The sequence below is a fragment of the Protomyctophum parallelum genome, assembly GCF_964188405.1.
Source record: "Protomyctophum parallelum genome assembly, chromosome: 1".
Taxonomy (NCBI): domain Eukaryota; kingdom Metazoa; phylum Chordata; class Actinopteri; order Myctophiformes; family Myctophidae; genus Protomyctophum; species Protomyctophum parallelum.
In genome coordinates this window covers 25422897-25449248 of record NC_139697.1, presented here as the reverse complement: position 1 = coordinate 25449248, position 26352 = coordinate 25422897, and the positions used below count along the sequence as shown (strand labels likewise).

At 42.2% G+C, this 26352-nt stretch overlaps 1 protein-coding gene across 2 annotated transcripts in view; it reads right to left on the bottom strand.

Moving 5' to 3' along the window:
* The window catches only part of col9a1c (collagen, type IX, alpha 1c), a 55830-nt gene that overhangs the window by 18404 nt on the left and 11074 nt on the right, over window positions 1-26352 (bottom strand). The window contains exons 3-21 of one of the 2 annotated variants that reach the window (XM_083771144.1): window positions 26110-26181; window positions 24608-24737; window positions 18870-19116; window positions 17891-18040; window positions 16814-16894; window positions 15315-15332; window positions 12276-12365; window positions 11748-11783; window positions 11055-11126; window positions 9963-10007; window positions 9818-9853; window positions 9298-9321; window positions 9094-9147; window positions 8280-8351; window positions 7139-7180; window positions 6488-6544; window positions 6268-6321; window positions 4005-4058; window positions 442-495 (exon numbers count right to left, since the gene is read on the bottom strand). In XM_083771144.1, the coding sequence (XP_083627270.1) occupies window positions 442-495; window positions 4005-4058; window positions 6268-6321; window positions 6488-6544; window positions 7139-7180; window positions 8280-8351; window positions 9094-9147; window positions 9298-9321; window positions 9818-9853; window positions 9963-10007; window positions 11055-11126; window positions 11748-11783; window positions 12276-12365; window positions 15315-15332; window positions 16814-16894; window positions 17891-18040; window positions 18870-19116; window positions 24608-24737; window positions 26110-26181 (1388 nt within the window). The remainder of the gene's footprint in view (window positions 1-441; window positions 496-4004; window positions 4059-6267; window positions 6322-6487; window positions 6545-7138; window positions 7181-8279; window positions 8352-9093; window positions 9148-9297; window positions 9322-9817; window positions 9854-9962; window positions 10008-11054; window positions 11127-11747; window positions 11784-12275; window positions 12366-15314; window positions 15333-16813; window positions 16895-17890; window positions 18041-18869; window positions 19117-24607; window positions 24738-26109; window positions 26182-26352) is intronic. The other variant, XM_083771145.1, reaches the window with a different exon arrangement.

Sequence of the window (26352 nt, the reverse complement as noted above, 5' to 3'; positions counted from 1 at the left end):
TAAAAAAACGTTTTTTGTAATCTTTCTTAAACAAGTGCTTTTTCTTATTTCCTGTGGAGATTGTGATGTAAAACTCCACAAATCCCATATGTCAATGGGATTTGCCAGGAGATGTCACTCTTGAGGCCTGTTTGCCTGTTTTCATTGCAGCTCAAAAGGCTTCCAAACCCCAGAGAAAACTCCAGACACAGAACATCCACTGAATGATCAAAGTTTAGGTTGTGTGGGTGTAATTGAGGTCACAAAACCTAAAATTTAATGTCATGAAAACTTTAATAATAATTTCGCTCGGGACCCCCCTGGAACCCCCTCAAGGACCGCCTGGGGTCCCCAGACCCCAATATTAGAATAACTGTGCAGATCTCCCCTAAAGGGAACTGTCCCAGGTGTGACAGAAAAGTGTAGGGTTGCTGCATTAATGTCAGTGCTTTAAATACTCACTTTGTCTCCCTTCTCTCCATGGGTACCAGGGAATCCAATTGGCCCCCTTCCACCCTAGAAACATAGAACCGAGACGTAATCATTAATAACATGTATATTGTTTTATTTATCTATTATTTTAACTTTGTAATGTAAATGCATACTGTACTTGATCATAGTACAGTCTAACACAAAAAGTATCAAAAATAGCAGACGACATGCCACTGAGTATACCGTTGCTGTCGGGGCTCTTATCTCCATATTCAAACGTAAATTATACAACAGGTCGTTTCGAGGAAGCAATCTGATTGGTTGAAACAGCCTTCTAGCCGTGGTTCGAACAAGCGCCACTCCACACCTAATCAAGACAAAGAATTCAGCTGCTCTGTTTTCCCAGAGCGCCGCAAACCCGGTGGCTAGGCTAGCTAGTTTCTTGGGACATTTGTGGTCGTAGTGACTATACATCCGTCATTAAAAGAATATGTTTTTTCAGCGATTTGTGTGTGTGTGTGTGTGTGTTTGTGTGTGCGTGCGTGACTGTGTGTGTGTGTGTGTGGACATGGCACATGGGTGTGCTAACAGCAGCGAGCAACGGGCTCCGCCAAACTTTGGTCTGTATGGCCTCTTTTCCACTATGGGGTGGAACAAGAACCAGAACTAGAACTTTCCAGATCCCAGAACTACCAGGAACCTGTGAAGTTCCAGAACCAAGTTCTGCTTCTGTTTCCATATAACCAGAACCCAGAACTTTCAAGAACCTGTTAAGTCTGCCCCCCCCCCCCCCCTATTCCCCCACTGCTGAGTAGCTCGGCCGGCAGGGCCCCCCCCCACCCCTTGGCACGGCCGGGGGGGTCCCGGAATACAGAGATATTCATGTTAAAATAATGACTGGTTATTATTCAACATTGGTGGAAAGTACCTATGTATATAGTATTATACACTTAAATACATTTCGGCCATTTGAAAATAGACAATCTACAAGCTCGATGAGACACATGTGAGCTTGTAGATTGTCTATTTTCAAATTTATTTGCTTTATTGTACTTTTCTAAACCAATAATATGAACATTTTTTTATATGCCACATGTCACATATGCCACAGCTGTGGCTGCCACATGCCACAGCTGTCACATATATTTCCTAATACCTATACATAATACATATACTGTATATGCACATACTGTAGTGTATGAACATGGATGCAGCATACATTCTGCATATAGGCTATATTTGCCGCTATATAGGCTATATTTACCCCTTTCCATGTGGGGAGTGGGAAAACAGTAAAACACCCGTTTTAAATGCATTAGACCAGTTGTTCTCCAACCTTTACCTGTCTACAATATTTTGCTTAAACGGCAAGAGAAAAATAAATCTCGTATAGCTCATATGATGCTAAATGATAACCCACCTTTTGAATATAGCATTTAACATGAGTGTGGGTTGCAATTATAGTGCCTCTTGAGCAGATTGTGCCATAACATCCAGTCCAGTTGTAATGTCAATATCAAGAAATGTGCAAATACAAATCATTTAACCGTTGTGCTAGTTGAAATTAATTATTGCGAACGCAATGAGCACTAACTATGAGACCCTGCAGATCATGTCTGTGTGTGTCTGTCTGTCTGTGTGTCTGTCCCGCTGTGACACCACCCGCCCGCCACCAGAGGGTGCAGCTGTAGCGCACGCACACACGCACACACACACACACACACACACACACACACACACACACACACACACACACACACACACACACACACACACACACACACACACACACACACAACCACACACACACACACACACACACACACAGCTGCATTCGCTTCCCGTGTTTGCACGTCTTACTTGTTCCAATGTGTAGTATTGTGTACAGCACATTTCTAGTAATGATATGCCTAATGCCTTGCCCTGAAAAAAAAAAGTCTAGTTCACACTACTGTCCGTGTATAAAACAATATACTCTACTAATCTCCAGTAGCATTAGCCTCATAATATTGTGCTTCTGTTCTGGCAATTTAGAATAGATCATGGCTCTCTCGCACACACACACACCCCCGGACACCCCTCTCTGGAGTTAGCCTAGCTGTTAGCGGTAGAACAACAACTGCAAGCAAACTCGTAAGCAAACTCGTCGCGACAGCTTTATGGCTCTCTCTCTCCCTCACGCACACACACACACACGCTCTTTCTCTCCCTCTCTCGTGGCCATAGTGTTACTGTGTGCTTTTCCAGGTTATTTTTCTGTGTGTCCGCGGCGCTGTGTCGCACTCAGAAGTTTAAAATGTGCGGTGTTGTGTGGCTGTGCGCTTCGCCTCGCTCCGGTCTCCTCAGTGTTGTCACCTCAGCTCAACCAATCAAGAGCAGCAGCGCTGCCCGACCCCGCCCATAGGTTCCCAGAACTCAGTGTTAGTACTACCCAAGGGGCCAGCTAGGCACTCCAATGTTGAAGTGCTGGGCCCTAGTGGTAAGAGGAAGGACTGCAGGCGGACCCGTGGATTCTTGACGAGGAAACCCAGTGCAACCGAGCGCTCAATGTTAAAAGCCCAGCTGCACTTCCGCATTTGGACACCAAAATTTGGTGTCCAAATGCTGAATCAGCGGAAAAAAATGCGGAAATAGACGGTACTTCCGGCAGCCTTCCGGGTGCTTCAAAACGCCACTGAGCAACTTCCACTGACATGAATAGCGGAGGGGGCGGAGCTTCGCGCCAGTTTAGTCTCTATCCTTTTAATACTCTATGGTACTACCTCAAAAGCAGGGCCGGAAAAAGGTTCTGAGAACCTGGTCTGAAACCGTGCCGTACCGCGCTGTGCGCTGTGGAAACAAACCCAGAACTACAAAAATAGGTTCAGGTTCTGGAAAGTTCTGGTTCCACCTTGCTAATGGAAAAGGGGCCTATGTAGGGTTTAATTCAAATCTAAATTGGCTGACATCACCCTATTTATAATTTTATTTTATCGATGGCACGGGTGAGCAGCCGACCGGCCATCGATCCCAAATGACTCTGGACTCCACATCACGGTAGTGAAGAAGACAAGAAGTGGTGGAAAGGATAGTAGGATATACCAATACAAACAAAAGAGGTATTAGCGCACGCTGCACACCAATAGTGAGGAGGTGCTGACCACGGGACGGGAGACAAACTTGTAAAGGAAGGAGAGGTTGCACAGCTCGTAGTCACGATACAAAAAACTTCTATTAAAGACCAACGTTTCGGCACCTGAGTGCCTTGTCTTCAGGGTATGAAAGAAAGGATACCAATTCTGACATAACGCAGGAGAAGAGGAGTGGAGGAGGAGAGGAGAGGAGACTGGAGTGGAGGGGTGGCGAATATAATCGCACAAACATCACACTTCAGTGATGCTTGCGGAACTCGACTACGACTCGTTCCTGACCGCATCACTGTCATGGCAATAATCACGTTAAACCACACCCTCTCGTGTAATATTGTTTCATTAACGCCCCTACTGCTACTTTTGCTACATTTGAATCCTGAAAAAAAAAAACTGTTTTGGACCTAAGAGTTTTCCATCCCAACAGAGACGATAATATACATGCAAACAAAGAGAAGTCCTTACATCATCCCCCATGCGTCCAGGGGGACCGGCTGCACCGCCTGCTCCCGTGTCTCCCTGCGGATTGAAATCAACAGGAACAAATTAATTAAAGCTGGAAACGAAACAGGACGATCACATCCCTGTGCAAGATGTCCAGGAGATGTTCTCCCGTTACCACAAGTGACTGAAATGTTGTGTCATGCGGGACAGGACAAATCCGTATAGAGCTCTTAAAACATAATTTGTTTTCAGTAAGATATTGTAGTTGCCTGCTCACATTTCTTTATCGTATAGAACACAGCCTCTCTCCCCTTCCATCCCGCCTATTTTTTTTTTGTTCCTTTCTTTGTCTTCTGTTCTTTTTATTACTACATAGAACAGTTTTTTTTTTTCATTGTGACTGTCGATTTGTGTCAAAACGTTTTTTTGTGTGCTTGTTTGTTTGTTTGTCAAAAAATATATTGTAGTTGCAAATTTGCTGCATTTGGTGTTGGGGTGGCACAGTAGCCTAGTGGTAATGCAGCTGCCCACCACCACCACCACCACCACCGCAGTGTCTACAGGGCTTGGAATCCACCGCGGTGCATCCGGCTTTGTTGATTATCTATGGCTGCGGTCAGCAGGTGGTGTTGGGCGGGAGGAGTAGGACAGAGGGTCTATGTCCTCCCGGTGGGGGCTCCTCACTGGCGCGGGTGAACCAGTAGGATATAACAGCAGTGACAACAACACACGTAAATGTGTGTGGGGAGGAAATTAATTGGCATGATGACTAAATTGTGGAGAAAGTATAAAAAGCACATGCACACACAGCAGCCACGCACACAACTTCAAGTCAAAGAGGACCAAATACTCACTTCTCCACTTATTTATTTGGCTTATAACACCAACAATATTATTATGCATTCAGCCAAAAAGCCTTCCTCCAGAGCACTCGGTGTTCCAACAGTAAACACTCAACGGTGCAGATACTAGTACTAGTAGGATTGTGTTTACTTTCAGGACACATTCCTTAATTTCCTTTAAAGATCTATATCCTCAAAGCACTCTGAGGAGGAAGGCTTATTGCCAAAACCCCTGAGCGGTTCGTTTTGTGTTAATGTAAGTGTTTGATCCTCTTTGACTTGCAGGTTGAGAAGTGCTGTACTCTTTTGGGTATAGCAAAACAATTTCTTGGAATATGTTTACTGGAGTTTGGGAAATAGCACTCCTGAGAATGCTACGCAGCCTATTGTTTTTGTTTTACCTCAATGCTGCTGCTGTTGTATTTTAACAATGTTAGTTTAGTTGAGTTTTATATGACTGTGACAGATTGACAACTTGAGTCTGTAAGAGATGACAGCAGGATATTGGGCCAATGTTCTCTTTTTATATTGGGTTGTTTACAGATGGCTGCATGCCATGCCTTAGGTACAACACTGTCTAGTTGGTGTCACTGCACAGAAATACAACACACAGAGAAAAAATAACAGGCAGGCTGACTCATCCTGTGTGCGTCAATTAGCTCAGTTGTGTCATCACTTCCAGCCCAGTCCGAGTTCTATTCATTCAAATGTCTGCATGTGTGTCACGCTGTCACACTGTGTCACACATTCAGAGAACTGAAAAACCACAAATATCTGTATCTGACAGTCTGCTGGACTGAGGAGGTCCGTTGTACACATTCTCTGGAGTTTGCATGCAACGGCTTCTCCTGATTCCCAGCTTCCTTGCCAAATAATATCCCAGAATACACTTTCACACACTTTCACACACCCAGCTTGAGTGAACATTCTACCAAGTTAACTTGAGGACATCGATGTTCTTCACAAGGATGCATGCATGCATGTCTAGTTAAAGTTTACATGCAATGATTCTTCGAGAGACAGCCAAATAATTTCCTTTGTGGTCCTTGTGACAACTAAACTATATATAGCAGCAAAGATTACATATTACCCAATAATTATCAACTTATAATTTTAATTTAATTTTATTCGTTGCCGATATTACCACAATATCACACGATAAAACAACATTTCATCAATACAAATTGTATCATCATCATTACATTTATCACAAATTATCGTGTGGAAACCTCATATCACAAACTTCTGTAGATTCAAATGCAGAATTAGCAAAGAATAAAGCACATTAGCTTGTAGAGCTGCTATTGTTTTTGCTACATTTGTGTGCCATATATGATGCACGTATGAGTATGGCTTTCATTTATAAAATAAAACGTAAATATGGAGATACGAAGTTTCCGCCCCACGGCGTCGTTATACAGTACACGACAGTTTCTGCGTACCTTATCTCCAGCTTCTCCATTTTTGCCAGGTTCTCCGGCCAGGCCCTTGTGTCCCTGATGGAAAGGCAAAGTCGTTAGCCGTTAATTAAAATCATTATCTGGCTCATTATCGGTGCTCATTATCGGTGCTCATTAGCAGCCATTAGCGGCTGTAGTGGCTATTAATTGTTTCAGCAGAATAAGTATTTGGCCACCACAGACAGACACGGTGGTTTAATACCTTCATTCCAGGTAGGCCGTGGTTCCCCTGAGGTCCAGCAGGACAGGCGGCAGGACACTGTAAACAGGTAGGAGTGCAACAGTTAATCTTACTGATCTATTAATTCCGTTGCTTAGTTTTTTATTTATTAGTCCTTATTGGTTGCGTTCCTGTTCTAACTTTAAGCTTCTTCGGTAGTGGGTACTGTATTTATGAGCATTGTATGTCTGTCCTGTTTTTTGTGGTGTATTTTTTGTTACTGGCAGAGTTGTGTCACTTATTTTGACTATTGTTCTGGCCAGTTCACACTTGTAAAAGAGACTTCAGTCTCAATGTGGTTTTTACTGGTTAAATAAAGGTTAAATAAAATTAAAAAAAAATTAATAGACAAAATCAAACAACTAATCAATCATTTAAAAACAAATATGAATAACCGATTCCTATTTTAGTCATGTAATCATCAACTTGCAAAAACCTATAATGGTATAACACTGTTGTGCGACAGACAGACAGACAGACAGACAGACAGACAGACAGACAGACAGACAGACAGACAGACAGACAGACAGACAGACAGACAGACAGACACTAGGTGCCACTGTGAGGTGACACACATTCACACTTGACAGAGTGACAGAGTGAGGATGTGACAGTATAAAGTAACACACTCACAGGTTCCCCACTTTCCTCAGAGATGCCAGCACCCGGTGGACCCTAAAAGACAGCAGCAGAGTGACATCTAAAACACACGCAACGGTTTAGAATAGATGGCCCCATAACCAACAATGTCACCTCATGCAACCAAACCCAAAGCCCCTCTAACTCCTGCCCCACCACCGTGCGCTCGGACACCATGCCTGCTCCTTGCTCCATTTTTACATAGAAAAGGTGCACTGGAACTAAGGCCTCATTCACACGTACCAAATACCAATCAAGCAAATGTTTGGTTGTTTTTTTGGGCCACCACACTGCTTTTCCAATGGGAGTCACATGGTTTGATCAAACATTTGTGTTTGATTGCTGGTTGATGGTGGTGTTCTGCCCCCTCATCAAACAAAAATGTTTGGTCAAACCATGTGACTCCCATTGGAAAAGCAGTGTGGTGGCCCAAAAAAACTACCAAACATTTGCTTGATTGGTGTTTGGTACGTGTGAATGAGGCCTTAGCATTTTACATTATGTTTGTAAGCATTGTGTCCAACAATTTGCACTTGCATGATGAAATAATTGGTGTTATGGCATGAGTGCTAATTTTGAACACCTGTCAGGAGGCTTTTTTCTAAATAACCAAATAAATACAACAAATTAAACATAATCAAAAAACAGACCCAATAATTTTGCACAAACGCAATGCTCATATACATATTTTTTTTATACATACAACACGTATTTCACATGCAATGATTTCACCAATGAACAGCCGTGGAAATGCACGTTTCAGTTTCATTTGGACCAGAATGTTAAAGGAGGAATGAGAATCACATCTACACCAAGGACAACTGCATTTAGTGCTTTGCATTCTGTGTGCACAACTGCACACCATGACAAGAGGCGAAACACTGTGTATTGGCCGATTGCCTTCATGGGTGGAGAGTTTGGGGATCTGTTGCACTGTCTAGGGAACGAGGGTTTCAAGAAATCCATCCAAGCGACTGAGAGAAACCGTAGCAATCAGGACTTTACACTAAGCGAGCGAAGGTGACAAAAGAGGAGACAGAGACAATACTACAAGTGACAAAGGAAGATCAATAAAGGGAGCCGTTCAATCCAAACATCTGAAACGGAGGCGGTTGTTGTTGGACGCGATCCTTACCGCGGGCCCGGGAGGTCCGGCAGCGCCTGGCGGGCCTGGGAGTCCCAGTCCACCTCTGGGCCCGGGCGCACCCTGCCAGAAGCGCACACACACACACACACACACACACACACACACACACACACACACGCAGTCGCACACACGCACACACACACGAGAAAGAACAGCGTTAATGTAACGTAAGTCTACAAATGCATTCTGAATCAGTAGTTCTCAAGATTACAAAAAAACAAAACAAAAAAATGAGCAGTTGTACAAGCTTGTTATTTGTACATCTGCTATTTTTGAATAGCCGGTCGCTAAAACCGAAAATGACAGAGGTAGAAACACTGACAACACATACAGTCTGCAATCCCGTAACTGTACGTATGTATTTCTGCATAGGATTTATTTCTGGGTTCTCGTAATCGAACCGCTCAGTATCAGTACTACTTGTCAACCAGCAGTAGGTGTCATACCTGAAACAAGTGTCTACATTTCTCAATGGAGACCACTGTAGATGTACTAGTTGTGTACTCGTGCATTCTCTACTGACCACTTTAGCATCCATATTCTGGGGGAAACTAGCAGATGTTGGCAGAAGCTTATGATGCATCACATTGCTGTGTGTTGTGAGCTTGTAGATGAGCTATTTAAGACACTAGTATAGCGCCATGAGGGACAACCAAGTAAAGGGTTCAAGTGTCTATACAGATTGGTCCAAATTATTTCACTTTAACTCCAAGATTATACAAATAGAACCAATTTTAAGCAAGTTAAATTAACACAGGATTTTACTGTGCAAGGAAAACTTGAAATCTGAATTAGCTCTGACCTCAGGCCCGATGTTTCCCTCATCTCCTGGTATTCCAGCTTTCCCAGCTGGTCCCTGCAAGAGAGAGAGAGAGAGAGAGAGAGAGAGAAGGAGGTCAGTACAGAGCATTCATCTACAACATAGTATCATCAGCGTACAGTGTGTTTATGGTCATTTAGCACCAGAGGACAGCGATGACAGCATGCTGGGGTTTTGAATACATACAGGAGGGCCTTCACTTTCTGGTCCCTGTGAAGAGAGAGAGGGGGGGGGCACAAACTTAGATACTTGACACGTTTCACATACATCAGACACTATAGTAATCGTCGCTGTTGGGAGGAAACCACCTAACTCCATCCATATATCAATGCTATTGAACACCCTTTGCATCTGCATGTGTGTTGGGTAAAAAAATATTGAACCAATAAAATGTATTAAAAAGAGCTTTGGAAAAAACCTCTTAACTCCATTGGAACCTCAAACTGTCTGCTAAAGCAACTAACTCCAACACCTCTCCCGCTCTCATGCGAGTAATTGACAATATATAAATTTGATGAGGAAGTATTGCAGCGTTGTTTTAAAAATATATAATTTTCTTAATTTCCTGAAAAATTCACATTTTGGAGTTAGGTGGTTTCTCCCCGACCGCAGAGATATAGTCATCGTCATTGGTTTGCCCTCATTGGCTGCTGTGGTACATATCAGTATACATCCTACTAAAGTGAAGTCTGTAAAGTCTACTTACAGCAGCGCCTGTTGGACCAGGAAAACCAGGAAGTCCCTGTTGATCAGATCAACACAGATCAGTAACACTGTTTTCCCTCAAAGAGGATAACATGAAAGATGTCATCATAGCTTTAATTAAAGAGGTCTTTATAACAGCAACTCACTCTCTCTCCTACGCCACCCCGTGGACCCATTGGTCCAGGCAGGCCCTGAATCAACAGAGAGAAAATACTGTGTGAAAATGTGTGAAAATCGTTTTTTTAATTATTATTTTTTGCTCTACCTCACACCACTCACAGATTATACCAGTCATATACTAGTCAGCCCTCAGACTGTTTGCAAATTTAACTTTTCCCATTGTTTTGGCATCTATTGTTAGGTATGCCCATATGATGATATGCTCTAAAAGTGGGAAAAACTTATTTTTCATTTCACTACGCATTTAATCCATGTCCTAGCACCTTGACGAATGTCCTTAAGTATAATGCACAGTAAACAGCGGCTGCTATGCTCGTGCACCTTTATATATATCTTATCACAGGTACTATGTGTAAATATGTTTTTGTGGGAATAGAGACCTTTTGGTTGTGCAGTTTGTAGCGAAAGCTAAGAGACCGCATTCAGTTTTAAGCAAGGACGGAGCTGAGTCATGAGTCCTTTCGGCCTTCTTCAGGCATGTTGCCTGAAGAAGGCCGAAAGGCCGAAACGTTGCTACGACTCTTATTTAAAATAAAACTCTTGAACCAGCAAATGGCTGTGTGTGGGTCTCTCCTCCTTCTCCAAAGGTTTGCTGCTCTGCCAGGACCTATACGCACCTGCTGTAAAATCAAACCGGGTGTGCGGAAGTCCTCTCTCTAATGTCTGTGACATAAAATGGTCCATAACTCAGCTTTCTGTTCAAAGACAGCACTTTCAGACAAAAGCAGGTGTTACATAAAGGTCAATATCTCCAGAATGGAAGATGGTAAAATATAGATTTTTTTTAAATTGGAGTGGACAAATCAAGCTTTCTTTTGAGGTGTGATTCTCGCTATAAGAGAACATTTGCTGTGGGCATGGGAAAAGGGTCCTCCTTCAATGCTTTCCTTCAGCACCCTGTGTTTAGACCTTCCTGGATTGTATAGCAGCCAACACTTTGGCTGGTCGTCGGGAATTCGCCTTTAATGTATTGTGAACCACGTGCTGTTTACATTTCTGTCGTATAGTGATATTCCATCAATCAGAAACAGATAAAGGGGCTGAAAGTGGCGTCTTACAGAGGATCCAGGAAGGCCGGGCAGGCCCCTCTGTCCAGGAAGACCGATCTCTCCCTGGTCGCCTTTGCTGCCCTGGGAAACAGACACCACAAACACCAAAACACATTAATCTCCTTCTGCATCTCCCTGCGCACGCACGCACGCACACACACACACAGAGTTGCTAAGATACAGCGTGACAGGCACTGTCGACGATTAATCAATGGAAGGTGTGCAGTCCTCGCCCGCGGGTCGAGATCTACGACAACCGTCAGGATGCATGCAATAACACACCGCTGGTTCTCAATGTGGGGTCCGGCCCGGGGACCCCCCAGGGGTCCTTGAGGCCATTCCAGGGGGTCCCCAACTAAATAATTGATAGTTAGGAACCAAACGTATACCGTACATTTCATTAACTCTCAGAGTTAAACACTGAGGATTTTACGGTATGGTTGACGTCCTATGGATGGATAGTCCTATCAAATGGGGGTCTGCATACTAATACATACTGTATCAAACTGGTGGCATTGAAATAATAAATAAACAAATAAATGTTGGAAATTTATTCAAATCAATTTACATTGCCAAAACGAATCTCTGCAATTAACATACACAGCAACCTCATAGCTCATGCTATACCTACAGCATCACAGAGTGAATTATGTACCGGTAATTGCATGTTTCACAGCTTAATGGCATTGTTGATATACTTACGGTTGTTCCAGAACTGCCAGGTGTCCCTGCAAGACCCTAGAGAGAAGCACAGACCACTTGGTGTTCAGACAAGCAGAGTCTAACTTAAAATAAAATAGCAGATCTATAAGCTCACAGGTTGTGAACTTGTAGAAGGGCTGTTAAGTGTGAATAATATTCGGTGTACAGCAAAAACTGGAGGGGCCTAATAGTCTAGTCTAGAGCTGTGCGGGACTCCAGTCAAACAAGTACGGTGGTTAAGGTCATCTTGGCGGTGTGTTTGGCGACACCTCTGGGAGATCCACGTTCATTACAGTGTTTGTCTATAATAAGTACCACTCAACAAGGAATGCTGCAGGTTCCTGCTGCCTGAGGGATGTTTTGCAACACAACAAATTGTCAGAAACTGTATTCATTAATGTTATGATGCATAAACAAATACATTCCGGGTACATTTCCGGTGTCTACGTCATTTTGGCGCCAGCGTCAGGGGCTGATGTACGTATTCCTGTACGAGATTTTCTTTTAATCACAGAGAAACACACTTACGTCCCTCCCGTCTCTGCCATCTTCTCCTTGGGGCCCTCTGGGGCCCTCTGCACCAGGGGTACCCGGGGGTCCTTGAATGGACTTCTCTGGCTGAGAGAGGAGACAACCAATCAGAATGCTGGACGCAGGAAAAAAAAGGTCAATGCTTTGAGGTCAATGATTCTTACAGGTCTTGCTGTAATCTATAGATAGGGCTATTCTTTGGAAGTCTTTGGAATGAAACTTTTTTGAGTCACATTTTAGTCACCAGGAATGTCTTAGTGTTTTACTAGTGTTGTAGTTTTACTCAACTAAATGTCATAAGATTTTAGTCGACTAAATCTACAGTTGTTTTAGTCGACAAAATCTTATTTTGGCGGGCCTTGATGCCGTCTTAAAGACTGTTTTTACACATGCTGAAAATAGCCGATCTACAAGCTCACAACGCGTGCGCTGCGACGCGTTGTGAACTTGTAGATCTGCTATTTTCAGCATGCAACAAAGTGTAAAATGACTTATTCTGGATCTCTTGTCCACGAGTCCCTTCATAAAATTTTAGTCTAGTTTTTATTTGTTGATGAAATTGTCAGTACATTTGGTCATAGTTTTAGTCATCATAGCTTAGTTATTATTTAGTTTCCATTTAGTCTTGTGTGGAAAATGGGAGTCGACAAACATTTTTCGTCTTAGTTTTAGTCGACGAAAACAACACTGCTGAGGACCTGAGGCTACCACAACCAGTGTCTTCTTTTTAAATCACATTTGAAAACATACTTTCATGTTAAAAGCCTTTTGTTTTAATGGCTTTGCCTATTTTCCAGTTAGATTGTGTTATAATTGTGTTCATTCTCTGTCGTCCTCATTTGAATGATTTTATACCCATTCCATTAAATTTGCTGTTTGAATTCTTATAGTTATCATGCTGCTCTTTTACTTTGTTCTGTTTAAAGCAATTTGTAACCTTGTTTGGAAAAGCGCTGTACACCATTATCATTAAATGTTTTGATTGTACCCAACTTTGTTTTAGTTTTATTGTTTAGTTCTCCTGTACAGCACAGACTGCACATGAAAATGAATGTACAATGAATACATTACAACATGTTTTTCTGCAGGAACACTGGCTTTTTGCAATCACCGAGAGCCCCGCTAATTGTGTAATAATAACACATGACACATCACTTGTTGTTTTTTTGACACACACTGTCTCTGCTCAGCTGGAAGGACATTTACCCATTAGTGTCAGCCTCACATCATATTACCCATATGACTATATTACTTGATAGATTGTACACTGATATACCTACAGTACAGTATCTATGCAGTGCAAACATTATGGTAATTTTACATTAGTAATTGTTTATTCTCATGTTTGAATATTAGTTATAAATTATGTCTCTGCCCTAGCCTGTATCTGCTAGTACATAAGCCATCTCCCATCTTTTATCTTTTTTTGTTTTAGCAAATCGTGCACTTTTTGAAAGAGTATGAAACTTTCAGCATAGTTAGCGTATGTCATCATGTTTATTTTCTGATGTGGAGAGAAGTCACCTTTGTCCTCTGAGGACTGTGAGAGGTCAAATCCAAATAGCCTTGCACTTTAATCTAAGCTGCACAGAGCCCTTTGACTGAAGTTTATACTCTTGTCATTCCAGGCAAACTACCAACACAAGGCTTCTCATCTCGTGGGCTCTTTAGTAATAGGTTGCAATGTGTCCGTCCCTATGAGCAAGACACATAATCCCTAACTGCTCCCCTCCATCTCTGTGTTACTCTGTTGGCAGCACTCATTTGGGTGTAGCTGAAAAACTGAATTCCCCCCACAGCCTAGGATGAAGTAGGTCTTATTAAGAACAATTCAATGGAGAAAGGTTCTAGTGGGGATATTGGACTGACTGGCAATCCAAGAGCACTCAGACTCTGGATGATAGGAGGGGGAGTAATTGCCAATAACACTACAGACATTTGGTTTTTCAGTCTGACGGTGGCATTCCGTTTCTCTACAGTTGAATCAAGCAGCTATACAGTCTCGACCTTGTACTCTTGAGTGATGCCTGTCTGTCACAATACACAAGCGCGCCATGTCTGTCACAAGGACAAACTGAATTGAGTTATTTAGCTTGTCAGATGTGACAAGATAATAACTCAATTCATCACAGGGAAAATACCAGGCGTCCTGTATGCAAATTTCCACTGATTGCTTCTTTTTGGTCAATGAGTACATTGACCGTGATCTAAAAACATTTTCTCGAATACCGGTGGTGATCTCAAAAGTATCCCGCAATGACTGGGGACCTCCAATTTAGTTGGGAATTAAACCTTAAATGCTTTTCTGCACAGCTTGGTTCCAAAACATGTGTTATAGATGTGTTAGATGAGCCATCTTGGATTTGACCTCTCACAGTCCCCAGGGGTGCAAATGTGACTTCCGTCCACAGCTGAAAATCTACCAACTATGCGAAAGTATCCGGCTTTTGTGAAAAAGTGCACAATTGTGTTGCTAATTCGCTGCACGCTGTCCATCTAACTGGATTTAAATAAGGGTTTATTTATGACATGATAAATTAAGTTAAATCACAGAGAGACTGACCTCTGAAAATATTGAGATAGAATATCCAGCTACTTACTTATGTACATAATTGAACCAAAATCTTTGAGTTGTTTAGTTGTTTAAATATAAAAATGAAAAATGAACACAAGGCACAGATTAAATCTATACGTGGCAGAGGACATTGCACATACAGCAAAGACGCTAAGTCCTTGAGGTGCATCTCTCTAATTGCTGCAGGCAGCTCCATCTAATTTGGGCTATTTTTCCTATTTCTGGCATTTTCTCTCAAATTGAGTAATGGGTTATCAGCTGTCTCTGGCCATATTGCTTGATGGTGTGGGAAGGTTAGAATAAATAAACAAAATGAGATATGGAAAAAAAGGAATATCACCATATCAGTTCTATATGGAACCAAAGCAAAGAGGCAACGGAAGTAGACAAAAGTAGATTATTTGCACCACAAAGGGGAAAAAACCCAAAACAGTAGAAAGTAGTAGAAGAAAATTAAATACCTCCGCATTGGCATACATCTGAAGAAGCAAGAGAAATAAGATAAATGTGGAATTAGTGAAAATAGTCACACCACCATCACCCAAAGAGTCAGCAGAGGAGGAGAACCTGTTCACAATAATCATGCTTGATTATAATCATGCTTGTCATTCCAATACAGAGTTTGAGGTACCCACAGTTTAAGGTACTAATGTACCACATAATATACCTAGAGTTTAAGGTAACAATGCACACCATGTACCCTTTTCAGAGATGGAGTTTCTGAAAGGGTGTCAAGCAGAAATGTTAGCCTGAATTCTACCAGAGCAAACAACCAGGCCAGGAAATACTCTTTTTTCCCTCTCTGGATAGAAACTGTCAGAAAGTAATTAAATTGAAAACTCTAAGCTTGGTCCAAAGAGACTCGTATCACAAAGCAAAGGCTTTTCATAGACAGAGACGTGTGACAAAACGTGTGTCCCCAAAGTGGGTCGACCTGAACCTAAATAAATAAACTAAACTGTAATAAAACAAAAAACCCTGACAGTGCTGTGTATGCTTTAAATGAAACTTTCTTGGTAGAATATCTGTCACACTTTATGCAACTCCGTCTTCAGCTTGCTGTACAGTACTATTCCCTCTCGGCAGCAGACAGAGTGCACGCACATAAGTTACTCCAAAGTACCAATCGACCTGAACAAAAAACAGTAAAGGGTGCAGGCCAGGGGGTAAATGGTAAATGGTGCATTTATATAGCGCCTTTATATCCAAGGCACTTTACAGAGATTGTGCATTACATTCACCCATTCACACACACATTCATACACCGATGGCGGCGGAAACCATGCAAGGCACCAACCAGGACATCAGGAGCAATTAGGGGTTCAGTGTCTTGCTCAAGGACACTTCGACAGCAACTCTGTGGGAGCCCGGGTTCGAACCGGCAACCTTATGGTTACCATCCAGCCACTCTACCCCATGAGCCACCGCCTCCCCCTGGGGCCAGAGCTGGGGGTCTGGGCCCATAGCAAGGCCTTGTCTGTTTGGTGGTACAGTCAGAAATGTTTGAAAAGATCAATGTATCATAATGTAAGATTAAAGTACTGCTTACATGCCAAAAATGTAATTAAGAGACAGGTTTAAAAAAAATGCTGCCTTCCTCAGGGTGTGGGCAGTCGAAACTTGGGGTTTAAAGTAAACTGTCTCTCTCGTCTTTAAAATAAAGTTCTTGGCATGTAAGCTATGAGTGTGCTGATCTTTTCAGAGTCAATGGATTCATGGTGTGTGTCTTTGAACTTTGTCATAAATGTTTAAAAGTCAAAACCCTGCTTTCCTCCACCTTCAATATGGCATCCCTGGTTCGGGCATGGCAATACAATAATGTGCGTACGTGCGTGCGTGAGTTTTCCGACGTGGTGGGGGCTCTAAGGGAAAAAAACAATCTTTGTGAATCAGTGTTGCAGAGACGTTGCACAGCAGATGGCTCAGCCATAGGACCAGGCCTGTTCTTATCTTACTGTACCTCAGTGGCAGGCAGCTCGTTGCAGCTCTCCCTCTGGGCTCTCTTGGGGTCACAGTGGATCAACATCCACTGAAGCTCAAACTGAAGAAAGAAGAAAAAGAGAGAGGCAATTGCAAGACAGCAATTAGAGGCACGGATTTTCAACAGCAGAAAATGTACCGCCCACGTTTCAGATTCGCACCGTTTCATTTTCTTTTACTAATTCAAATCAATGCCCTCTATGGAGCTGGATAAGTAAATGCATGGTTCTGTTCTGCACGGCTGAGATGTTCTGTTGGCATTAAGCGACCCCCCCCCCCCTCCACCTCCCCCCCCCCCCCCCCCTCTCCCAGTGACATCCTGCTGAGCAGCTTTGCTGTGGCAGCAGCATCAGCAGCACTTTAGAATTACAGCATGCAGAGCTCGGCATGTGGGTAAACCCTTATTGGCCCATGGTTTGTTTGCAGTTTGCAGCAGTGTTGTTTTCGTCGACTAATAAAACTAAGGCGATAAATGTTTTCACTGACGAAAATGTAATGGAAATGAAATGAAAACTAAGCTATGATGACTAAAACTAAGTCTAAATGTATTGACAATTTCGTCAACAAATAAAAACTAGGACAAGTGGACAAGAGATCCAGTATAAGTAATTTTACAATTAGTTGCATGCTGAAAATAGCTGATCTACAAGCTTGTAGATCAGCAATTTTCAGCAAGTCATTACGACGGCATCAAGGCCGCCAAAATAAAATTTGTTCGACTAAATCAACTGTAGATTTAGTCAAATTAAAACAATTGCAAAAGTAATAGATCCACGAGCTCAAAATGCGTCGCTTCGCGCCTCGTTTTGAGCCGTGTTTTGCACTGCTACATTCTATGACTGTGTGTGTAGTGTAGTACGATCAATTCGGGCGATAATGTACGAAAAAAGCACAAGTTAAAATATGGAGATAGAAGGTTTCTGCCCGACCGCAGTGATATGGGACGCTTTGGGTCTCTATTATTGAGGCAGATATTAAAAAAACAAAAAAACAACGTAGATGATCTGGTTAGAAATGTGTTGTATAGAGTGAAAAGAGGGTTACGTTTGGCACTCACCACCACGGAGGCATCGGCGTCAGTGTCCAGTCGGCCAACCAGGGTGTCTCCCTCTGTGTTGACGGGCCCTTTGCCCTTGATGGGTCTCTTGTCCACCGCTTGGCAGTCCACAGAGAGGGTGACCTGGTCTCGCTCCACACCGATCATCACCTGGTTACCACGTACATTAACCCATACTTTAGCTATTGGAAAAGAGCAGATCTACAAGCTCGTAGGGCAGCACCGAGTGCCGCGCTCGAGTGCGCTACGAGTAATATAAGGAAATGTGTTTTGCAAAAATCGGCCTCATGGTGGCGCTATAATAACAGGCTCCACGGCCAAATATATCTTACAATAAATGCACCGAATGTCTGTATGCATGTACGTACAGTATGCATGTACATATCTCGAGGACCACTCGACCGCCTGACTTCAAATACGCCATGCTGCGCGCGTTGCAGACTGGAGGGAGTCTTCCCCCCGATGACTGACCTTGTGCAGTACTTAAGTACTGTACTATTTTGAGGTATTTGTACTTTCCTTGAGTATTTCCAATTTCCAATACTTTTACATCTACTCCACTACATCTCAGAGCCAACATTTTTACTTTTACTTTACTTTAGTTACTAGTTACTTTGGAGATTTCAATAGAAAACATACATTAACTTAACCACTTCAACCCTATACATTTTGGCCATTTGAAAATAGCCGATCTACAAGCTGACAATGAGTCGCAACTCATTGTGAGCTTGTATATCTACTATTTTCAATAGACTTTGTACACATTTTGTACACATTTTGAACTTGTGAAGTGAGACATTCTGCAATATGAGTACATTACTTTTAGTACTTTAAGTACATTTTGATGCCGATACTTTTGTACTTTTACTCAAGTACATTTTCAATTCCGTACTTTCACTTGTAACGGAGTAGTTCTAAATTGCAGTATCGGTACTTTCACTTCAGTAAAACACATCGAATACTTTTTCCATATACTGACCTTGTGCCACTTGGTGTTGAAGAGCACCGACAGGCCGGGGAAGGTGACGGTCTGCAGGGTGCCGTCGGCGCCCATCAGGAAGTACTCCAGGGCCTGCTGGTCACCGTTGAGCCGCAGGCCCGCCTGCTTGCGTCCGTCCTCGTCCACGATCTGCCAGATGTTCCACACCTTGTTGACCGTGTTCTTGATCATGCGGAAGGTGGACATGAAGGAGTACTCGTCTGGAAAGCCCCGGGGGAAGTTCAGCCTGGAGATGAAGAGAGGGAGAAGGCGCTGGGACTACAAAATGTCTTCTGAATCATGACCTGTTTCTATGTCAGTGGTTCTCAAACTATTTCATGTCAAGGACACCCAGAGTGATATATATTTGGCCGCAGAACCCCTTTTCTAAATATTGTTGTTCCAGAGACCCCTCCAGAAGCAAAGATTTTTGTTAAAAAGCGTTCACTGGGAAAAAATATAAATAATATTCAAAGATTTGCACACATTTAAAAAAGATGTAGATGCATGAGTGCCGCGCTATAAGAGCTTGTAGATCTGCTATTTTTTAACAGCTAAAGTTTAAAGTAATCATGGTTAAATTAGTTAAAAGCTAAAGCGACACAAATGCGTTCCCGTCCTGAATTGGTTATTGTTACGTCTTTGTGTACAGGCATAGAGTGAGAAGAAGAAAAGAAAAGAAGAAATATGTTTTTTGTTTGCAGCGGCATAGTGACCAAAAGAAAATGTAATATCTCTATACAATACATACAGCAGTCAGCGAGTATAGCAGCAAATAGAGACAAAGTGTCTCCATGCCTAACTGTAAATATTTGTTCAGCAAATGCTGTAAAAGTAGCCTGTGTCGTTGTCTTTGTGTCGTGGAAATTTAGAGATAAACTTTTAATAATACTCAGTTTGGTGCTGTGCCCTGTGCTGCTTGTTTTATGACGTCACTGTTCCATTTGGTGAATGCCTTGAGGCTATATGTTGGGGGGTTGTCTGTGGGAGCAAGCTATATAAGATGTCGTTTCTTGTCACTCTGGGAGCCAGACTGGGTTTCCATACATGAACAGGTTCGTGTAAGTCTGTCTTCTTACTTGAGTAAAATCCTTATACTCTATAACTCTTTCTTGTGTTGTCTCATTATTCATTATTATGATTTGTCTTTTGAGCATATGTCCCACAGATTCCTTTACATTTGGCATAGCACGTCTGTATCGGAATGTCTATTTTTTCGTTTGCAGTGCAGCCAGCCTTTAACAATTTACAATTTACAATTTAGGCATTTAGCAGACGCTCTTAATCCAGAGCGACTTACATTAAGCAAGAACAAAAAAGCATGGGAATACATCACATAAAAACAGACATTACGACGGCATCAAGGCCAGCCAAAATACATTTTAGTCGACTGAATCAACTGTAGATTTAGTCGACTAAAATCTTATGATGTTTAGTCGACTAAAACTAGACTAACACTAAAACATTCCAGGTGACTAAAATGTTACTAAAACTAAGTGAAAACTATTCACATACAGTATGCCAAAAACAACACTGGGTCGAAAACAGGCGGTGGATCCTATTGGTTCACATTTTCAGAGCATTATCCGTGGTCATTATGGGCATACCTAACAAGCTATGCCAAAACAATTGGAAAATTTAAATTTTTGTGTATTTTCATATCAAAAGTCCATAAAAAGACAATTTAATTTACTTCCTTTGAACGAAATGTGATGCGTGGTGATGAGGCTTTAAGTGGTTAAATGTGTTAACATTGTTTTTGTTTTGCCACATCGAAAGCATACGGTATCTAAATTCTTTCTCCCTCATTGAGAAATTCTGGAAGCATGAATATTAAAATCTCCAAATGTCACAGGCCTCACACACTGCCCACCACGTTCATAATAAAGTTCTTTCACCAAGTGGCTTATTTGCCTAATGGCTCAGAAAAAACAGAGAATCTCCCCGCCTTCAGTGGATGAATGTAGTGTAAAGTAAGTAACTAATTACATTTATTTTAATCAGGTACTGAGGCAAATATTGTACTTTTACTCCACTACAATTATTTGAAAACTTTTGTAACCACCGGTAACGACTATACTATAGTGGTAGTATACTATAGTGGTTACTTTGTAGATTTGACAAAACATGTATTAACTTACTTCAGCCCTATGCATACTTGGGATATTTGAAAATAGATCTTATATTTTCTAAAAATGGAAAGTTGGAAAAATACGGGACATTCTGCAAAAAATACTTTCGTACTTTTACCCAAGTACATTTTGAATACTGGACTTTTACATGCAACAGAGAATTTCTACAGCATGATTGTGGTATTGTTTTACTTAAGTACAATATATGAGCACTTCTTCCAAAAAAGTAGGCGACATTATAACAATCTGTATCAGCTATACTTCCAAAGACGAGAGAACTGTAATAAAAAAATAAAAATAAAATTAAAGGCAATGGGACTTTAATGTTCAAAGCATTTCCCATCACAGACTTTTAGAGTCAAATTAAAAAAGAAAGTTATAATTGCAGGAGGCAGGAGGCAAAGAGGCCTTTTATAAATGAAAAAGCGGCTCTCATCAATGCTTCAATTACTGCACGGAAAAACTACTCGAATGTTTTACTTAAGTAAAAGTATCAATACTCCAATATATAAATACTCTGTTACAAGTAAAAGTTCAGCATTCTAAATATACTTTACAAAAGTATCAAATGTATTTAAAGTACCAAAAGTAGAAAGTACTCAATATGCATTATGCAGAATGTCCCATGTCAAGTTTTCAAATGAATGAAAATAGCCGATCTACAAGCTGACAATGCATCACATCACATGTGTTTTGTAATAATAATCCAAATCTACAAAGTGAGATTAAAAACAAAAACAATAACTAGTAACTAACTAGAAAGGTCGCAATTTAAAAAAATTGCAGTGTGGTTGCCACAGTCGCTTACATAGGAGTGATAGGACCCTCCCACTAACGTTGCTAGCCAATTACAATTTCAAGTCCCCCCAAAATCATGTGGTGCCCCCTATGGATGAAAATGGAATTGATTTTGGAACTTGGTTGATTAAACCACCCGGGACATGTGATTCAAATTTGGGATGGATTGGACATTCCGTTCGTGATTTGTGAAATGTTTGGTCAAATAGGCCCCTCCCATTAAATTCGGAAGCTGATTACGGCCGAACAATACGCAATATCAAAATTCCACCTGTGGCATTTTCATCGGAAAGGTCCAGAGATCACGTGTACCGATTTTTGTGAGATTTGGACAAAATCTGTAGGAGGAGGAGCCAAAAAAGTGTGGCCTATATGGGTAGATGCATCATGACCCAAGGAATCCGGGGAAAATAATTTAGGTTGTACGACCTACGGTTCAAGCCAAAACGTAAAGTGGGCTGTTATAGCGCCACCATGAGGCCGACCGATAAGTTAATTAATTTTAGTAATTATTATGAACCTACCCTCCAAGTTTTGTAACTGTAGTGCTTACAGTCTCTGAGGAAAAAATACTTGAATGTACTTTGCCCACCTCTCTATACAATACAAATAGTAACAATCATTCCCGATGAAGCCGGTCAATTTGAGATATGTGGGAGGAGTAGTGTGTCAAACAAAAGGTTACTCTAGTGGAAGTGGAAAAATAATAAAGTGTTGCAATTACAAGCTGTCAAATGTATTAAGCTGAGATGTAGTGGAGTAGAAGTAAAAGTAACTCCTTAGGTTTTTGCTCTGTCTGTGTGTTTTTAACAAGCCTCCAGGCTCCATAGGCGGTGTATTTATGAATGGGAGCTGCAGTGCAGCCAGCCTTTTACCGTCTAGTAACGGGATCAAGGTGAACCAATAAAGAAAAGGAGTTTCCTGTAAGCCAGTAAAACAAATGAAGACCACTCACTCTCCAACGTTGCCTGGAGAGAGAAATCCTCCTTATACTGTATATAGGCAAGCTTTTTAACCACTTCTAGACTGCAGTCCCTATTTTGGGCACGTCATGTAGACATTCAAAAACATTAAAGGTGTAGTGAAATGACACTTAGCTCCGTAAAGGAGTGGTTGCACCACTCAAAAAATGGTATAGCTGCGCTCAAATCACAGTGTGAGGGACTGGACTCATGAAGCATGTATTTACTTCATGTCCGGGGTGACAGCCGTGCAGGCCGCACTGGCATTCACAACACCTGCTGTCAGGGAGTTACACAACGTTATTCTGAGAAAAGCCAGGCTGCCGGAGGCAATGCAGGAGCATAACAGCACAGACCGAGAAGCACCTGAGGTCATGTCTGGCAGCAGCTGTAGCAGTGTTGCCGAAACCTTGCGAGAGAAATAAGCAACCAGGTCATATGGAATCAAAACCAAAAGAAGCGACTAGTATTAATAGGCTACGACTATTTGAAAATAGACGATTTACAAGGTCAGTACAGAAGTGCTATTTCACCGTGGCTGGGTGAGTTCAGTACAGAAGTGCTATTTCACTGTGGCTGGGTCGGGCTGGGTGAGTTCAGTACAGAAGTGCTATTTCACCGTGGCTGGGTCGGGCTGGGTGAGTTCAGTACAGAAGTGCTATTTCACCGTGTCTGGTCGGGGGCTGGGTGAGTTCGAGTTTTGCCATTATTTACTATTCCTGTCCATATTGGGTTACAACTCGGACGGGGCTGAGTCGGCTCTACCGAACTTCGCAACGTTCGACACGGCAACTTGCGGCCCTTCATGGCCGCTCGGTGTGTCTCCCGTGGCTGGAGCCCGGTAGAGACGCCGCCCCTCCGTCATTGTCTATGGGGAGGATTTTGGGGTTTTCTAGAAGTGTATGTACAGATTTCTCTGAGACTGGGTTGCATATTGTGTCAACCCAGTCTCTCTCCCCCCCCCCACCCCCCTCATTATTACTATCTCAGTAGCCAGTCGGAAGGGCTTAAACTGAAACACAATTTCCTCCGTGGGATTGTAAGGCAGTGGTTCTCAAAGTTAAGCGCTACAGGTTCCTTTAAACATGCATGTATGACTGAGATGTCTGTAACTCTTGAAATTATGGGCATTCTTGAAATTATAGAATATAAGGTATCAGCAAAAATGAAATAAACCACAGAGAAAAGGCTGGAGCTGAAAATGTTTCCTTCGGCTCTCGAGACACTCACACTGATCTGCTATTGGGCTTCAGAACATACATTCTGTGACAACAAAAGGCAATTGAAGTGCTTACAGGAAGCAGTTCCGCCTGTCAGCACCCATCTGTTTTAATGCTGTAATTTATTTTTTTGCCTCATAAAACGAGAAGAAAAAGAAGAAAAGCACTTAGGGTGCATGATGAAATGCCAGGAGATATGAATCGCTTCATGTGGGGGTCTTTCAGATGCCCCCAAACTCACGCATGCACGCACGCACCCACACACGTATGCATTGCACGCACGCACGCTCGCACTCACGCACGCTCGTACTCACGCACGCTCACACGCACACATGCACGCACACGCGCGCATGCACATGCACACAAACACAAATGAAATATTTTTTTACTCCTCTCTACACAGACACACACACACACACACACACACACACACACACACACACACACACACACACACACACACACACCCGTTGTCTTTGAGATATGCCAAATGGGTTCAGGCATGCTTTCCTCAATACCAATTATATGCTGTTCACTGTGCAACAACACCTGTCTAGGACCTGTAATAATACAACACCTGCATCAACACACTTTTTTCTTCCTTTTTATTATTTTACTGTATTTACCTGGTTGGAATTTGGAAGTTGGCCTCCCTGTCGAGTCGGTATGCCACCTGGTGGGGCGTGGAGCCTTCCACCTTCCTCACGCCTTTCAGAGCAATCACGTCGAGCTGGAACTGGGTGATGAGATCAAAACCTGCACGGGACAGAGGAATCTGATGAGGATGATGATGTGTCTTATTATACAGTTAAGGCAGTTAAAAATGTCAATGCTCCAGATGTTGCAGTGTAGTAGCAGCAGCAGCAGCAGTAACATCATTTAGAAAGAAATGAGGCATTTAGCAGACACTTAGGGCTGTATTTTGCGTGTCTTAAGTACCAGGTCTTATTACTTAACTTAAGACCTGGACGCATGATCAATGCCATTTGGCTATTATTATTATCCAGAGTGATTTGCAATAACCAAGGTAACTTTTCTTGTGACCACCGCGCTCTGACTTATGGTGTGCTACCCGTTCAAATCACATTACAGAAATAGAGGTAAAGGGTCGCACACACCAATATATCTATAGTGCCACCCCTTAACCCTTATCCCTAAACTTATTTGCCATTTTTTACTATTTAAAAAAACCTTTTAAAATTGTTCAAATAGCTGATCTACAAGCTCACAACGTGTAGATGTAGATTGGCTAGTTGAACTATTTTAAAATGATTTTCAAAATAGTAAAAAATGGCAAATAAGTTTAGGGATAAGAGATAAGGGATGGAGCGTTTTTAGTTTGCAAGATAGAATGACAGACGTTTTTTCGGCTATCCAGCCTTCACCAGTGTGAAGGCTGGACAGCCGAAACGTCTGTCATTCCATCATGCAAGAATAAAAACTAAAATTGCAGTCTTCATGTGTGCGACCCATTATTACCCCAATAATCAAGGTAAACACATCAAATGCACAGAGCCAGTGTAATGCCTCAGTGAACTAGTATCACAGGCAGACTGCAAGAACCTAGCATCAGTCTACAATATACTGTGTACAGTATACGGTAATAGTAGTATAGCAATATTAGCAGCAGCAGCTTGGTAGTACAACGGTAGCAGCAGATTTAGTGTTACAGTAGCTGTGGTAGTTTAATGACTATTATCCTTGTCCTTGGGTTCTCAATTGAATGTCTCAGCAATCTTGTGCTGTGCAGAACAACTTGGCAGCATGTACGTAAGTGCGTACAATTAAAGGAAAACCTCGGCACAAAATTATCTCCAATCCCATGTGAAGCTCATTAACACATGCAATTCATCCCAAAGCCAAATTATAAACACACACAGATGTTTTTTGGGGGGGGTTTCTTTTTGTATTTCTTAGTGAATTGTCTCTGAGGTTGTAGTGATTATTAAAAAAATTGCTGAGTTAGAACTAAAAAATGCTGCAAGTGGAACACTTTTATCACCTCATTTGAAACTAAAAGGTGTCTCAAAGCATTGCAGTCCTCGCATGTTCAACTCATTAACACTACTTTTTCCAACAACAGTGCTCGACATGGTTTATTTGTATTTCCTGCTGTATGATAGATCACCTGGAAGGTCATCTTGGCCACTTCTCATCGGCGGACAGACGGTATCTCCATCCAGTCTGTTCAGATCTAATTCTGTTAGGAAAAGGGAAAAACACGCACGCACACACGCACGCGCGCGCACGCACACACACACACACACACACACACACACACACACACACACACACACACACACACACACACACACACACACACACACACACACACACACGCACACACGCACACACACTTGTTAAAGATGTC